Below are 16069 nucleotides of genomic sequence, written 5' to 3'. Positions count from 1 at the left end.
CCTTGTAGAATGGCAAGTAATGAGACACTGCACCGGATTTTCCTGGCTCCAATCAAGACCAAACAGAGGAGGGCCAGGCAAAAAAAGCTGACCACAACTCTGTACAGCCGCAGGTCCTGCCTCTTGTTTCTGTTATCCCCGATCTTCCCAAGGGAATGGGGGACCACAGGCCTGACACAGTATTAGGCTAATTAACAATGTTCTGGCATTTTAAAAACCGTCCCCCAAAACTTTTCAAATTTTCTAAGAGAGGGTTGGAGTTTAGTAGCTGACTGAATCAGTCCAGTCGCATTGAGGTGTGGACCATGCCTGGGCCAACTCATGGAGGCAGGAAGAGTTTAGTAAGAGATTTTAATAAGTAAAAATGCTTTTTTATAGTTTAAAGGGCTTAACCCTTTGAAGTTAAAGTTGTAGAAGCCCATCACAGGTCAGGGGAGGAGCCAGCATTAGAAACATTGCCAGTTCAGGAGATTGCCAGCTTCCTGGTATCGACTGGCATCGCACGGACATCAGAGCAGTGGGCACAGCTGATGGGACTCCCCTTGAGCTCAAAGCTGGCTGCAGCTGGAAATGGGTGCTGCACCCTCAGAAATTAAAGCCATTGGAGATGAGAAGCAGCAATCTGCACAGGGAGGGCAGAGTAACAGGCATCACGAGGACAGAGGAAAGGGATGAGGGGCACAAAGGAGAAATATCTACAGGCAGAGGTGGAGAAACTTGTTGAATGCTGAGGGCCTGTGCTGAAGGAGACTCAGACTATCTAGGCTGACATCAGTCACAGACATCAGTGCCGTTGTCAACTGTGGACCTCTTTGACATCTCACAGGAGGCTTCACACCTGAACATCATCCAGGTGACAGATGTCCTCTTTATGGATGCTGAACAACACATCAGAATCACAACTGATGGGGCATTGTGGCCTCAGGGGGCACTGGGACCAATGTCTGATGCAGTCATGGGGTGTCCTGCAATGCCCTCTTGCAAGGGTCTTGGTTTTTGTGCAGTTTGCTATGCTCTCCATAACATGGCCCTCCAGAGAGATGTGGTTCCTAAGGAGAGTGAGGTCCTGGCAGGAAATGGCTCATCAAGGGAGGGGCATGAGGTAAGAGGGGAGGAGGAATTGGGGGTGGAGGAAGAATATGTTGAACAGAGAGGTGCCCCTGCTGCATGACGAGGTAGCCGCCTCCTGTCAAACTCTGGGAAGAGGTCCTCACTCCTCTCCCTCCCGGGTGCCAGTCCTCCTGCTCCTCTGTGATACCTCATGTCGGCTGCGCTGCAGTGGCATGAACTGTCTCTCTCTCACGACAAGCAGCAGTCTCTGTGATGACTGCCTTGGGCATCTGGAACCCAACCCATTTCCTGACCAAATAGCTTTAAATAGACAGGAAAACAGTTTTAATTAAAGGCTCCAACCCGGGAAAGTCCAAAACTCAGTTGCTTTTCCACTGCAGGCGTCTTTTGACACAAAACTAGACCTGGTTCCTGTTTCCTGTCTCCGAGAGGAATAATCAGGCCCTTTGTCTCCCATCCTTATCAAAACGCTCTGCCTTCTTGTGAAACATGAAGAAATAAGCATTACCTGGATAGAGAGAATGATTGACAAAGGCTCAAGCTCCAACAGAATTAAATTGTGATTGTGGATGCTTAGAGTACACGCTGGAATGTTCATGAAATGAGATTGGATATAATATAACAAGGAACTTTTAACAGTGCGTCTTGGAAACTTGTCCAGCTTGAGTTTTGCCAGGTTGGATCTGAAAGTCTTATTTAGTATGTTATAATTGTATTTGTGCACTTACATTTTAAAATCTATTCAGTTTCTTAATAAAGCTTTTATACTTTGGTATACAATTCACACCACGGCCAGGATTTTACAGCCCCTACCACCCAGTGGGATATTACGGTCCCGCCGAACTGAATGGAGATTTAAATGGCTCGCCGCATCTGCCAGGGGGAGACACCGCGGTGGGGCCATAAACTCCTGGCCCATGATTCCATGCCTGACCATAACCAATGCATGTAAACAACAAGCAAGCAGGCAGGAGAGACATTTTCAGGCAATTAGGATCTAAAACTAAAGTGAAACCTTCCTACATAACTTCAAGATTTGATCAGAACCTTATACTTACTTTGCGGGACAGGACAGCCTGGAGAGCTGTTGACTTTTAATGGCTTTAGAGATTTTCCCATCCTAATGATGAAGCGTGCCAGTTTTGGAGCAGGAAAATCCCGCTCCAACCATAACTTGAAGGATTCTGTCTGATTTTTACCTGGTTCATCACTGGAGTAACATAGCCTTTTGTACGCCAGTCGACAATTGCATCTCCCAAATCATCATCATTTTCTTCATCTTTATCAAATTCATCATCATCTTCAACATGTTCATCTTCAACATGTTCATCTTCAACATGTTCATCTTCTTCGTCAAATTCATCTTCAATTGAGTTATCAGCTTCGACTGGGAGGAATCCATTCATGAGTTCATTGAACTCTTTAGTGGTCTAGAAAGTAAAGTACATGGACATTTGTTAATGAAGTGATTGATTTTTAATGGAGAATGTGCAGGAGGTGGGTACATAACCTCACAGGGCTACATTCTCATCTATTCACTGAGTTTAACAAAAAGAGAGAGATCGAAGTATCAAGCAGTGCTGACACTCCATACTCATGTCTAATGTTTGACTAAAATGAAGAACTGCAGGAAAATCCATTTCTTCACACTCCAGCATTAAGGTGGGTGGAAAGCCTGAAGGTGACACAATATCTCTCTGGTCTATGGTACAACAAACAAAATGGCAGCCGTGATTATACACGTGCCTCAGTTTGTGTGAAATGATTTGATAATCTTCTGGTAATTAAAATCTTACAGAGCACTTTCACCAGTGAGGAGAGTGGGTAAAAGTCCCCAGGATGGCTGAGTTTATTGGTGCTTAACTGAACCATCCCGATCAGGAGGCTCTCAGATTCCATCACCAGCCTGGTCTTAATTCCCTGATCTCAGCTGAGGCTGCAATTGGTCTAGAATTGGCCTCAGGGCCCTTGGAATTAGAGGAGAAAGTCGGGCAGATTCCCCATTTCTGATCACACTGGAAAGTAGCTGCTACATAAAGACCAGGTTTGGTTTTGATGCTGCCCATGGTTGAATACCCTGCCCGCATGAACTTTGGAGGTTCACACATCAAACCTGAGAAAACGGCAGGTGTCTGTGGACCAATCTTAAATGAGCTATTGGGCGGGATTTTACACCGGCGGGATTTTATGGCCCCTCCAAAGTCAATGGTGTTTTGAATCGCTTGCTGTGTTTTACAGCCCCGCCTCCAACACAACAGGGCCTAAAATTCTGCCAATTGTCTTTTTCAGGGTGGGGGGAGGTGCCATATTGAACTAGAATCCAACATTTGACATTTAGACTTTAATATTTCACATTCACAATCCAATTTCTATCTCATCAATTTTCCAATGATTTGAATGACAAGACATGACATTGGAGACTGAATTGCCATTGATCCCAGTGTTGGGTTTTAGTCCATCACTGCGGACAGGTTAGGCTCAGGGAGAGATTAATGCAGCTGGTGTGTTGAGCACTGTTGACACTATCCCATCATTTTGAAATTGTCACTTGGTTTGGTGCAAGTGAACCCATGGAATGCTTTTTATTCAGAAAGTACAACAGACACATGGGCACTGCCCAAAGCCATGGTCCTGGCTGATTGTCAGGAGCGAAAAGAATGAAATGAGATGTAAGATGCAAAGGAGAATCTATCTGAACAGAAGCATACATTAGTAAAGGAGGCTAGAGACTTTGTTAGAATGAGGTGCTGTGATATCATTGACCAAATCACACCTCATTCAGTAATAGCACCACAGTAACTAATATCAAATAGACCCCAGGCTATACATCTTGTACGCACCATATCTCCAAACTGGTTCATTCCCACAGTAAATGTCTGTTTCCCCATTGAGTACTCCAGGTTGTGCTGTTCGATGAATCTCACATGGTCCTCCCATACCATTCTCCTGTAGGTCTCTTCTTCCTGAATAAAGACATTAAGACAGTCAATCTCGAGCACCTTTCATTAGTAAAATTATACAATAGCTTTAAAAATCCTTGTGGAAAAGCTGAAATAACAGTTTGCAGTCGGGTTTCTATCCTCCCGTCCATACTCATTCCCCTTCCCACTCACACACAAAGATAAACCTGATTGAAACCCCCACTCTGAGAATGCGTCACTGAGGGCAGTCTTTTATCTATGGTGCTCAGTCCTGATGGCAGAACTGGAAGCGATTGGCACTTCCACACACGTGTCAGGAGCCGGCTCCCACAACCATACAATGGGAGAAGCTTTTCATTGGCTAAACGTGCTGTCAGCTGACAGTGCAGCAGGTATGGAAAGGCTATAAAAGAGACTTCAGGGAGGCTCCAGTGAGGCTCTGTATCATGAACTCAATGTTCCTGCCAAACTTCATTGCCTCAGTAATCCCGTTATTATTTCAGTTCAACAGGTCGTGACCCTCACCCTCCCACCATCACTCTCTACTATGTGGACTATAAGATTCTGTCCAAGGTCATCGCCAACCGGGTCAAATCCGCTCTGGAATTGGTGATTCACCCTGACCAGACCTGCTCTGTGCCAGGCAGGAAGATCTCTGACAGCCTGGCGCTGCTCAGGGATACGATTGCCTACGTACAGGACAGGGGTGTGGATACCTGCCTCATCAGCTTGGATCAGGAGAAGGCCTTTGACAGAATATCGCACACCTACATGGGGGATGTGCTCTCCAAAATGGGGTTTGGGGAGGGAATTCGAAATTGGATCCAACTGCTCTACACTAACATCAGTAGCACAGTCTCAATCAATGGGTGGGAAACAGATAGCTTTCCGATTAAATCTGGAGTCAGGCAGGGCTGTCCTCTCTCGCCTGTCCTTTTCGTGTGTTGCATAGAACCCTTTGCCGAGTCCATCAGGAAGGATCCGGGCATAAGAGGAGTGACGATCCCAGGCAGTGGAGGCACTCAGGTAAAAGCCTCCCTGTACATGGACGACGTCGCCGTCTTCTGCTCGGATCCGCTGTCGGTGCGCAGACTGATGCACATCTGCGACCAGTTCGAACTGGCCTCGGGAGCCAAGGTAAATCGTGGGAAGAGCGAGGCCATGTTCTTTGGGAACTGGGCTGACCGATCCTTTGTCCCCTTCACTGTCAGGGCTGACGGCCTGAAGGTGCTGGGGATATGGTTCGGAGGGACCGGGGCATGCGTTAGAAACTGGAAGGAGCGAGTGGCTATGGTGAAAAGGAAACTGGGCATGTGGGAGCGACGCTCCCTCTCCATTGCGGGTAAGAACCTGGTCATCAGGTGTGAGGTACTCTCGCTGTTGCTGTAAGTGGCGCAGGTCTGGCCCATTCCAGACTCCTGCGCGACGGCGATCACTCGAGCCATCTTCCGCTTTATCTGGAGGTCGAAAATGGATCGTGTCCGCAGGGACGCGATGTACAAGCCTCTAGATAAAGGGGGAAAAAACGTGCCCAACATCGCCCTCATACTGATGGCCACCTTTGTGTGCGGCTGCATCAAGCGGTGCGTAGACCCTCAGTACGCAAACACCAAGTGTCACTACGTGCTGAGGTTCTACCTGTCCCCGGTGTTGCGAAGGATGGGTCTGGCCACGCTGCCACGGAACGCTCCAAGTAGTTGGACCGTGCCGTACCACCTGTCCCTGGTGGAAAAATTTATGCAGAAAAACACCTTTGACCACAAGTCCATCAGGCAGTGGTCAGCACGTAACGTCCTAGAGGCCCTGAGGGAAAAGGAGAGGGTGGACCCTGTGGGATGGTTCCCCGAGCAGACTGTCAAAGTCATTTGGCAGAATGCCTCATCGCCAGAACTTTCCAACAAGCACCAAGACGTAGCTTGGCTGGTGGTGAGAAAGGCCCTCCCCGTCAGATCCTTCCTACACGCCAGGAGGCTCACCCCCTCTGCACGTTGCCCTCGAGGTGGCTGTGGTGGGGAAGAGACCGTTGTTCACCTCCTTGTGGATTGTGCCTTTGCAAAGAAAGTCTGGAGAGAGATGCAGTGGTTGCTGTCGAGGTTCATCCCGAGCAGTTCTGTGACACAGGACTCTGTGCTCTACGGGCTGTTCCCAGGGACACACACCGAGACAAACATCAACTGCAGCTGGAGGATCATCAACTCGGTGAAAGAGGCGCTTTGGTCTGCCCGAAACTTGTTGGTCTTCCAGCACAAAGAGTTGTCCCCGACCGATTGTTGCGGACTGGCACAATCCAAAGTCCAGGACTACGTGCTGAGGGACGCACTAAAGCTTGGGGCAGCTGCCGCAAAGGCGCAATGGGGAAGGGTCGCTGTCTAAGACCTTTCTACCACAGCGCACCGAGAGACTGGGAACTGTTTAGAGCCCCTCGGGCTGTACAGATCAAAATGAAAGGCTGTAAATGATTGTAATATTGTTTGTACTGATGCACCTGGTGATACATTTTGTAAAAGTTTAACCTGGATTGTACCCTTGTAATGTTGTTTTTGAAATGGTTTGGAATGTGATTGAAGATATTTTATGAATAAAGTATATTTTTACAAAAAAAAAGGGAAGGCTCGTGAATGGCAGTCCCATCCTGCCACCGACTGCGACCCCCCCACCCTGCCATCACTCACCTGTGGACTGGGCCTCAGGTGGGTGCATTACTGGCAGCAACACCACCTCTCCAGTGGCGCTGCTGAGCAAGGCACACCTGCCAGCCCCTGAATGACCAGCAGCTCTTAGGCAGTGGGATTTCTGCCCTCCGGCTTCTTGATCTCGTGGAAGGCCTGCTGCTGCCCATTAAAGTGCCTGATTGGCGCTTAATTTGGCTGGCGTTCCCAAAAATAGGTGATGTTGAGCTCTCGCCAACTCTCCAACCAGCAGGCAAGAGGCCTGTCATCTGCATTAAATTCTGCCCCAAGTCTCTGCTGTTTCGCTGTGAATTTGCTCAGTCCCCTATCAGAGTTAGAAACTGGGAGATCTCCCTTGGAACTTTAGGACCAATATGTCTTCAATTTCACTTCACATATCCATTCCACCCAACAGGGAACTCACCTCTCCCGCCTTAACTCCGAGTGAGAATTCTCAATAATTTAGCGAATGTATGGAATCCCTTCCCCTTTCAGAATGAGCTGAGTGTTTGGAATAGGTTCTGTACTAGAATAAATTCCCCTTTTACCTCAACGTAGTGCTTCTCATGTTGTGATTTCCAGTTCTTCCAGTCTTCATCCAGTCTTGAATCAAATGTGTTGCCTGAGGCTACAACCAGAGTAGACACCAACACACAGGCCAGAAACAGAGAGAGCTTCATGATGGACAATCTAATGAAGCAAATCCAATGGCGTTAGACATGTAGTAGACAATATTCACAGATTACTGTGAAAATAGCTGTTTTGTAAAGATATTCTGCAAATATACAAATATTATCTTGCTCAATCAATTGTTCTCACCTTTTTACATTTTAGCTTCATTGAACAGATAAAATGCTTCATGGTCATAGTTTGTGGATTGGAATCTCCCTGCCATTAAGCCTGTTAAGTTAATGTTGTTTGATATATAAGGCTAATTATCAAAAAGAGCAGGTTATAAAGAAACCATGTAAAATTAATTTAAGTTGTAGTGATGTGATGAATGATACTCACTCAGTGATAGCATTCCAGCCTCAGAAAGGCAATAGCTCAAATAGCGGTATAGAGGTTATATTACTGGATTAGTTCAGAGGATTAAACTAACCAGCCAGCAAATGTGTGTTCAAATTCCACTAAATATTTGCAAATAAAAGAAGCTGGTTTCAGTAAAATGGTGATCTCCAGATGTGATTGATGGGACAATTACCCAATTAGCTCCATCCTGGTCAGGAACACTGGTGTCACTATATGCAGTCATTAAAATGGGTGTTGGATTGTTATAAAAATCCAACTGGTTCGCTTTTTCCCTAAATGCCCTTTCTTCCCTGAATGACCATTCTTACCTAGTCTCGTCTATGTGACTCCAGTCCCAGGCCTATGTGGTTTATTCTTAATTGCCCTCTGAAGTGGCCCAGTAAGCTACTCTGCTGGATCAGAGAAACTGGGAATGGGCAATAAATGCTCTGAAGAAGAGTCATATCGACTCAAAACGTTAACTCTGTTTTTCTCTCCACAGATGCTGTTAGACCTGCTGAGTTTTTCCAGCATTTTCTGTTTTTGTTTCAGGTTTCCAGCATCTGCAGTATTTTGCTTTTATATTATATGGGCAGTAAATGGTAGCCTTGCCAGTAATGTACACATTACATGAATTAATGTCAAAAGTTCCACAGCAGACTAGAGCAAAGAATTGTTTTTCCTGAATACACATTAACATTCAAAGAGACACTTATAATTACTGGAAACAGTGTCATCCTCTCCCTCCCCAGCATAGCTCCAATGAGCAGCAAAACAGAACACCAATCTCTAATAAATGATATTTTATGGTAAGTATATGACAATTAGAGTATACTGATGATTATTATTTATATATATATATAAACATAATACATATATGTAGATATTATATATATATACATACACATTGACATGTAGATTCTATACAGTGTAAATAGTTACACACAAATATTCTACATATTGTAGTATTATCATCAGTTTTTCCTGGACCTTCCCATATTGTTCTCACTAAACTCTAAATACACTACCCTATGCGCAGCTGCTCCTCTCTCCCTTTGACCTGAAGTCAATGAGTAGAAAGTACTGCAACATTATTGCATGGCAACATTATTGCATGGATACTTTTTTTAACTTCTTTCATGGGATGTGGGTATTGCTGGGGTATTGCTGGCAAAGCCAGCATTTGTTGGCCATCCCTAATTGCCCTTGAAAAGTGGCTTGCTAGACTATTGGAGAGGGCAGTTAAGAGTCAACCACATTGCTGTGTAGACCAGGCCCAGTAAGGCAGATTTCCTTCCCTGCAGGGCAATGCTGAACCAGATGGGTTTTTACAAAAACAAAGAAAAAGGAGCTTTCAGTACCATCATTACTGAGATTAGCTTTATATTCCAGATTTATTAATGGAATTTAAATTCCACTAACCACCATGACGGGATTTGAATCACTACCCCCAGGTAATCTAATGATACTACCACCACACCACCATCTCCACATACTGCATGAATCCATTTCTCTGGTAAATGGCCAGGATTTTCCCCTTGGCGATTTGGGGGCGGGGCCCAGCCGCTGACGGGAAAATGACGCGGGATGACATCAGGAGGAATTCCTGATATCATCCCGGGCCATTTAAATTTTTAGGAAGGCGGGCGGACAGCGAAATCAGCTGTCTGCCCGCCGACCTGTCAATGGCCAACTGAGGCCATTGACAGGCTAGTTAAAGTACTTAAATACCTGCCCGTCCAACCTTAAGGCTGGCGGGCAGGCCAGGAGACCCAGCGGGCTTCTGATTATTGATGAAACTTCATCCACTGGCGGGATGAAGTTTCATGTCCATTTTGTACAAAAATAATAAAGTTTGTGTTCTTTATTAACATGTCCCATCTCGTGAGACATTGTCACATGAGGGGGACATGGTAATAATTTTTGAATGTTTCTATTTTTAAAGTTTTTACCACTGTCAGTATTCTCCCTGAGACAGGACTTTGCCTCAGAGAGAAGTGCACTCTTTCGCGCGCATGCACGCACTTTGACAGATGGGGGACAGAATTTTGCCCTCGGATGGCGGGCGGTCCCCACCGGCTCGGCGGCAGGTGGGCAGCCGACCCCCGCCACTGAAACAGGGCCCACCGCCATTTTGAGTAGGCGGGCCAATTAAGGCCTGCCCAGCAGCATCCCCGACGGGAAGTGCTATGTGTTTCCTGTGTAGGGGGGAGGGATTCCCCAACTGTCAAAGTGCGCGCATGCGCGCGGAAGTACGCACTGCTCCCGGAGGCAAAGTCCTGTCTCAGGGAGATTAGTGACAGTGTCAAGAACATTAAAAATAGAAACATTCAAAAATTATTACCATGTCCCCCTCATGTGACAATAATAAAGAACACATAAACTTTATTATTTTTGTACAAAACAGACATGAAACTTCATCCTGCCAGTTTCATTAATAATCAGAGACCCGCTGGGGCTCCTGGCCTGCCAGCCAGCCTTAAGCTTGGACGGGCAGGTCTTTAATTATTTTAACTAGCCTGTCAATGGCCTGAATTGGCCATTGACAGGTCAGCCGGCAGATAGCTGATTTCGCTGTCCGCCCGCCTTCCTAAAAATTTAAATGGCCCGGGATGGCGTCGGGGATTCGTCCTGACGTCATCCCGCGTCATTTTCCCCTCGGCGACCGGGCCCCGCCCCCAAATCGCCAAGGAGAAAATCCTGGCCAATGTCTCTGGTGGAGGCTGGAATTTGCTGTGAGCTTATTAACTGTTTGTTCTAGTCTTAGGATGGTAACCATTTACGTAAACAATTCTAATTTGGGATTCTGTAGCACAATTTCAAAATATACGGATGACACCAAATTGGAGGGTGTATTTCATACCAAAGACTGTGTCAAAATACAGGGAGGCATTAATAAACTTACAGAACAGATATGTAATTGGCAAATGAACATCACTATAGATAAGAATGAGATCATACATTTTGACAGGAAGAATAAGGAGACAGATATTCATTAGAAAATAGGTGTCTAAATGGAGTAGAGGAACAAATGAATCTGGGGGTGCCAATATATAAATCACTAAAAGTAGGGATGCAGGTTAATAAAATCTTGAAAGAAGCAAACAAAGCACTGGGGTTCATTTCTAGGAGGATAGGACTGAAAAGTAGAGTAGTTTGTCATCTCATCTCCTCTGGAGATCTTCCTCCCACAGCTTCCAACTTGATAGTCGCCCAACCTCGGACGGCCCGCTTCTACCTCCTACCCAAAATCCACAAACAGAACTGTCCTGGCAGACCGATCGTGTCAGCCTGTTCCTGCCCCACGGAACTCATTTCTCGTTATCTTGACTCCCTTCTCTCTCCCCTTGTCCAGTCCCTTCCCACCTACATCCGTGATTCCTCTGACACCTTACGTCACATCAACAATTTCCAGTTCCCTGGCCCCAACCGCTTCCTCTTCACCATGGATGTCCAATCCCTCTACACCTCCATCCCCCACCAGGATGGTCTGAGGGCCCTTAGCTTCTTCCTTGAACAGAGGCCCCAACAATCCCCATCCACCACTACTCTCCTCCGTCTGGCTGAACTTGTTCTCACACTGAACAATTTCTCCTTTAACTCCTCTCACTTCTTCCAAATAAAAGGTGTGGCTATGGGTACCCGCATGGGCCCCAGCTATGCCTGTCTCTTTATGGGGTATGTGGAACATTCCTTGTTCCAGTCCTACTCCGGCCCCCTCCCACAACTCTTTCTCCGGTACATCGATGATTACTTCGGTGCTGCTTCATGCTCTCGTCGGGACCTGGAAAAATTTATTAATTTTGCTTCCAATCTCCACCCCTCCATCATCTTCACATGGTCCATCTCTGACACTTCTCTTCCCTTCCTTGACCTCTCTGTCTCAATTTCTGATGATAGACTGTCCACCAATATCCATTACAAGCCTACCGACTCCCACAGCTACCTCGACTACAGCTCCTCACACCCCGCTTCCTGTAAAGACTCCATCCCATTCTCTCAGTTCCTTCGCCTCCGTCGCATCTGTTCTGATGACGCTACCTTCAAAAACAGCTCCTCGGACATGTCCTCCTTCTTCCTTAACCGAGGTTTTCCATCCACGGTCGTTGACAGGGCCCTCAACCGTGTCCGGCCCATATCCCGCGCATCCTCCCTCACGCCTTCTCCTCCTTCCCAGAAACATGATAGGGTCCCCCTTGTCCTCACTTATCACCCCACCAGCCTCCGCATTCAAAGGATCATCCTCCGCCATTTCCGCCAACTCCAGCATGATGCCACCACCAAACACATCTTCCCTTCACCCCCCTTGACAGCATTCCGTAGGGATCGTTCCCTCCGGGACACCCTGGTCCACTCCTCCATCACCCCCTACTCCTCAACCCCCACTTATGGCACCTCCCCATGCCCACGCAGAAGATGCAACACCTGCCCCTTCACTTCCTCTCTCCTCACCGTCCAAGGGCCCAAACACTCCTTTCAAGTGAAGCAGCATTTCACTTGCATTTCCCCTAACTTAGTCTACTGCATTCGTTGCTCCCAATGCGGTCTCCTCTACATTGGAGAGACCAAACGCAAACTGGGCGACCGTTTTGCGGAACACCTGCGGTCTGTCCGCAAGAAAGACCCAAACCTCCCTGTCGCTTGCCATTTTAACACTCCACCCTGTTCTCTTGCCCACATGTCTGTCCTTGGCTTGCTGCATTGTTCCAGTGAAGCCCAACGCAAACTGGAGGAACAGCACCTCATCTTCCGACTAGGCACTTTACAGCCTTCTGGGCTGAATATTGAATTCAACAACTTTAGATCTTAAACTCCCCCTCCCCCCATCCCCACCCCGTTTCTTTCCCCCCCCCACCCGCCTTTTTTTTCAATAATTTATATAGATTCTTCTTTCCCCACCTATTTCCATTATTTTTAAATCTAAAACTAAAACCTTTAGTCTTTCCACCCCACCCCCACTAGAGCTGTACTTTGAATATCCTGTCTTGCATTCTTAATTAGCACTTTTCTCAGACAAAGACCACCACCTTCAACACCTCTTTGACCCTTTTGTCTCTGACATCTTTTGATTATCTGCTCACACCACACCCTCAATGTGTCTCTTCCCCCCCACCCACCTTAAACCAATTTATATTTCTCCCTTGTTGAAACTATGCTTCAGTTCTGCTGAAGGGCCATGAGGGCTCGAAACGTTGACTGATTTCTTCTCCGCTGATGCTGCCAGACTTGCTGAGTTTTTCCAGGTAATTCTGTTTTTATGTAGTTTGTTAAACTTCTTTAAACCGTTGGTTAGAGCACACTTGGAGAATTGTGAACAATTCTGGTCTCCATATCATAAAAAGGATAGAGTATCATTGGAGAAGGTGAAAAAAAGATTTATTAGAATGATACCAAAACTGAGAAGTTACACTTATCAAGAAATATCGAATAGACTGGGGCTCTTTGCTCTAGAAAAGAGAAGACTGATGGGTGACCTAATAGATATCTTCATGAATATGAAAGAGTGTGTTTGAGTAGAGAAAAATATAAATATAAGATATTCACTAACAAATTGAATAGGGAATCCAGGAGAGACCTCTTTATCCAGAGAGTGGTTAGAATGAGAGACTCATCGTTACCATAGGAAGCAGGAAGTTAAGGGTAAGCTAGATAAGCAGATGAGGGAAAAAGGAACAGAATGATAAACTGATGGGGTGAGATAATGAGGGAAGGGAGGAGGCTCATATGGAGCATAAACACTGGCATGGACCTGTTGGGCTGACTGGCCTGTTTCTGTGCTGTGAATGCATTGTAATACTTTGCAAGTTCAACATTGCCAAGTACTCCTTGATTTAGTTTTCCTTTCCTCCTATTTGTTACAAACTTGCCGTTCTGTTTGACAGGCCTTGACTTTGGTTTCTCTGTTGAAAAATAAAACCTTCCTAATGTTCACACTTGCCAATTTATAGTGTGCACCATTGACCAGAAGCTGGACTGGAGCAGCCATATCAACATTATGACCATACATGCAGGGCAGAGGCTAGTTAATCTGAGACAAGTGCCTCACCGCCTGACCATTCAGAGCCTCTCAAAAATCTACAAGCTTCAAGTCAGGAGTGTGATGGAATAATCACCATTTACCTGCAAGGTGCAGCCACAACAACACAACACCATCCAGGACAGAGCATTTCACTCACTTGGTGCTTCTGCTGCTAGACTCAGTTTCTCCTGCATCATCTACCACACTACAGCTGCGGTATGTACAACCTACAGGATGTGCTGTAGCAAATTACCAAGCTTATTCCTTCCCTTACAACCTCTACCACCAAGAAGGACAAGAGCAGATGTGTCTTGGGTACAGCCCCAGCTCCACATTCCCCTCCAAGTCTCACACCGTCCTGACTTGGACATATATTGCTGCTCTCTTGTCATTGTCACTGTCTTGGGAATTCCTACCTAAGGCCATTGTGGGAGCACCTTCACCACAAGGACTGCAGCAGTTTAAATAGAAGGTCCCCCACCACCTTCTCAAGGCAATTAGGGGTGGGTGATAAATGCCGGCATTACCAGATTCAGCCACATCCTGAGAACAAATATTAAAAAATAGCTGAGAAGAGGAGGAATTCATTAACCTGGTGATTTGAAACAGGTTAAACTGCTTTCCCAGAATACTAAAACTGATGAATTTATACCTTGCTCCATCTGAACATACACACAGAATGTGAACTGAACCCATCCTATTCCACCCGATTAATCAATGAACACTGGAAGGAATGAGACAGAAACCTTGTATTAACAAACTTACCTTGAAGTGATCCTCTGAGCAGCTCCACCGAACGACAGGTGTACTCCCACATTATATACACACGCAGCCTCCCAGGGCCCATTGCTTCAGACCTTCATAGATTGGGAAATAGAAGCAAGTAATAAATTAATTAAGTGGGATTGTTTCCTGTCTTTCAGGATGTTGCTTAAGAATCAAATTCCACATTTAAAAGGATATACAGTAATAATGCTTTGAAATGTTATATTTGCATTACCTCGCCTTCTGAATTTTTTAATTTTTAAATTAATTTTCTGTTTATCTCGACCACTGGGGTTCTGTAAAGCTGCATTAAGACACCATTAAGGGTGGTCCCGATTTTTTAAGAGCCACTGATGCCAGATAACATGTCCATTGACCTTGCTGCGTTCCCAACACGTTATGCAATGTGGTTAGCATGATAAAATGTGAATGACAAGCAATGAGTTCCTGCTCTGGCCAGCTCACTACACTACAGGTGTACACAGTGCCCAGTTTTACAGGAACACAGGTCTAAAATTTAATTGTTACATTATATCCTCTCTTTCTTAGCTTTTTTTTGATTAATTTTACATTATCAGCAGAAAGAATGTTCGCGCTGGGAGTTTTGTGGACAGTTTTCACCCAAGTGCCAGCATCAAACATGTTTATCATGGGCCAGATGATGTGTAATCTTCCTCTACCCTGTTATAACATCAACAAAATACCAGCACTGGGAAGGTAGGAACAGAATTAGGCCATTTAGCCCCTCGAGCCTCCGATTTTGACATCGTTTAACCCCTCTAACAGGTATACCATTTTGGATACTGTTGCGGGGCATGGCCTATCAGGGGAAAACAACAGCAGTAGCCAGAGCAGTGGCACCACGGCTGTCTCTGTTGTTCAGCAGGGGGGTCAAAGCACAGAAGAGCAATTGTCATAGGGGACTCTATAGTCAGGGGCTCAGATAGGCACTTCTGTGGTCATGAAAGAGACACCAGGATGGTATGTTGCCTCCCTGGTGCCAGGGTCCAGGATGTCTCTGATCGGGTATGGGACATTCTGAAGGGGGCGGGAGAACAGCCAGAGGTCGTGGTACACATTGGTACTAACGACATAGGCAGGAAGATTGACGAGGTCCTGCAGTGGGAGTTCAAGGAGTTAGGCAGAAAGTTAAAAAACAGGACTTCTAGGGTTGTAATCTCAGGATTACTCCCTGTGCCACGTGCCAGTGAGGCTAGAAATAGGAAGATAGTGCAGCTGAACACATGGCTGAACAGTAGGTGTAGGAGGGAGGGTTTCCGATATCTGGATCAGTGGGATCTCTTCCAGGGCAGGTGGGACCTGTACAAGAAGGACAGGTTGCATCTAAACTGGAGGGGCACCAATATCCTGGCGGTGAGGTTTGCTAGTGTCACTCAGGAGGGTTTAAACTAGTATGGCAGGGGGGTGGGAATCAGAGCAATAGGTCAGCAGGTGGCAAAATGTTTTAGTTGACGGGCAATATGATCGGCGCAGGCTTGGAGGGCCAAAGGGCCTGTTCCTGTGCTGTACTTTTCTTTGTTCTTTGTTCTTTATTTGTGTTCAACAGCGTTCATTTGCACTCATTTCACATCTATTGCACTCAAAAGCAATCA

General features: G+C 46.1%; 1 protein-coding gene across 1 annotated transcript in view; it reads right to left on the bottom strand.

Annotated features, from left to right (window-relative positions):
- LOC144688749 (procathepsin L-like) overlaps positions 1-14507 on the bottom strand; it is a 35372-nt gene extending 20865 nt beyond the window's left edge. Inside the window, exons 1-4 of the mRNA XM_078555663.1 lie at positions 14457-14507; positions 7210-7351; positions 3912-4034; positions 2271-2501 (exon numbers count right to left, since the gene is read on the bottom strand). Coding sequence (XP_078411789.1) covers positions 2271-2501; positions 3912-4034; positions 7210-7341 — 486 coding nt within the window. The 5' untranslated portion in view covers positions 7342-7351; positions 14457-14507. The remainder of the gene's footprint in view (positions 1-2270; positions 2502-3911; positions 4035-7209; positions 7352-14456) is intronic.
- Between the last annotated feature and the right edge of the window lie 1562 nt (positions 14508-16069).

The sequence above is a fragment of the Cetorhinus maximus genome, chromosome 13 (assembly GCF_964194155.1).
Source record: "Cetorhinus maximus chromosome 13, sCetMax3.hap1.1, whole genome shotgun sequence".
In the NCBI taxonomy this organism is placed as follows: Eukaryota; Metazoa; Chordata; class Chondrichthyes; order Lamniformes; family Cetorhinidae; genus Cetorhinus; species Cetorhinus maximus.
Note: the sequence above shows the minus strand (reverse complement) of the source record. Positions and strands in the feature narration are given on the sequence as shown.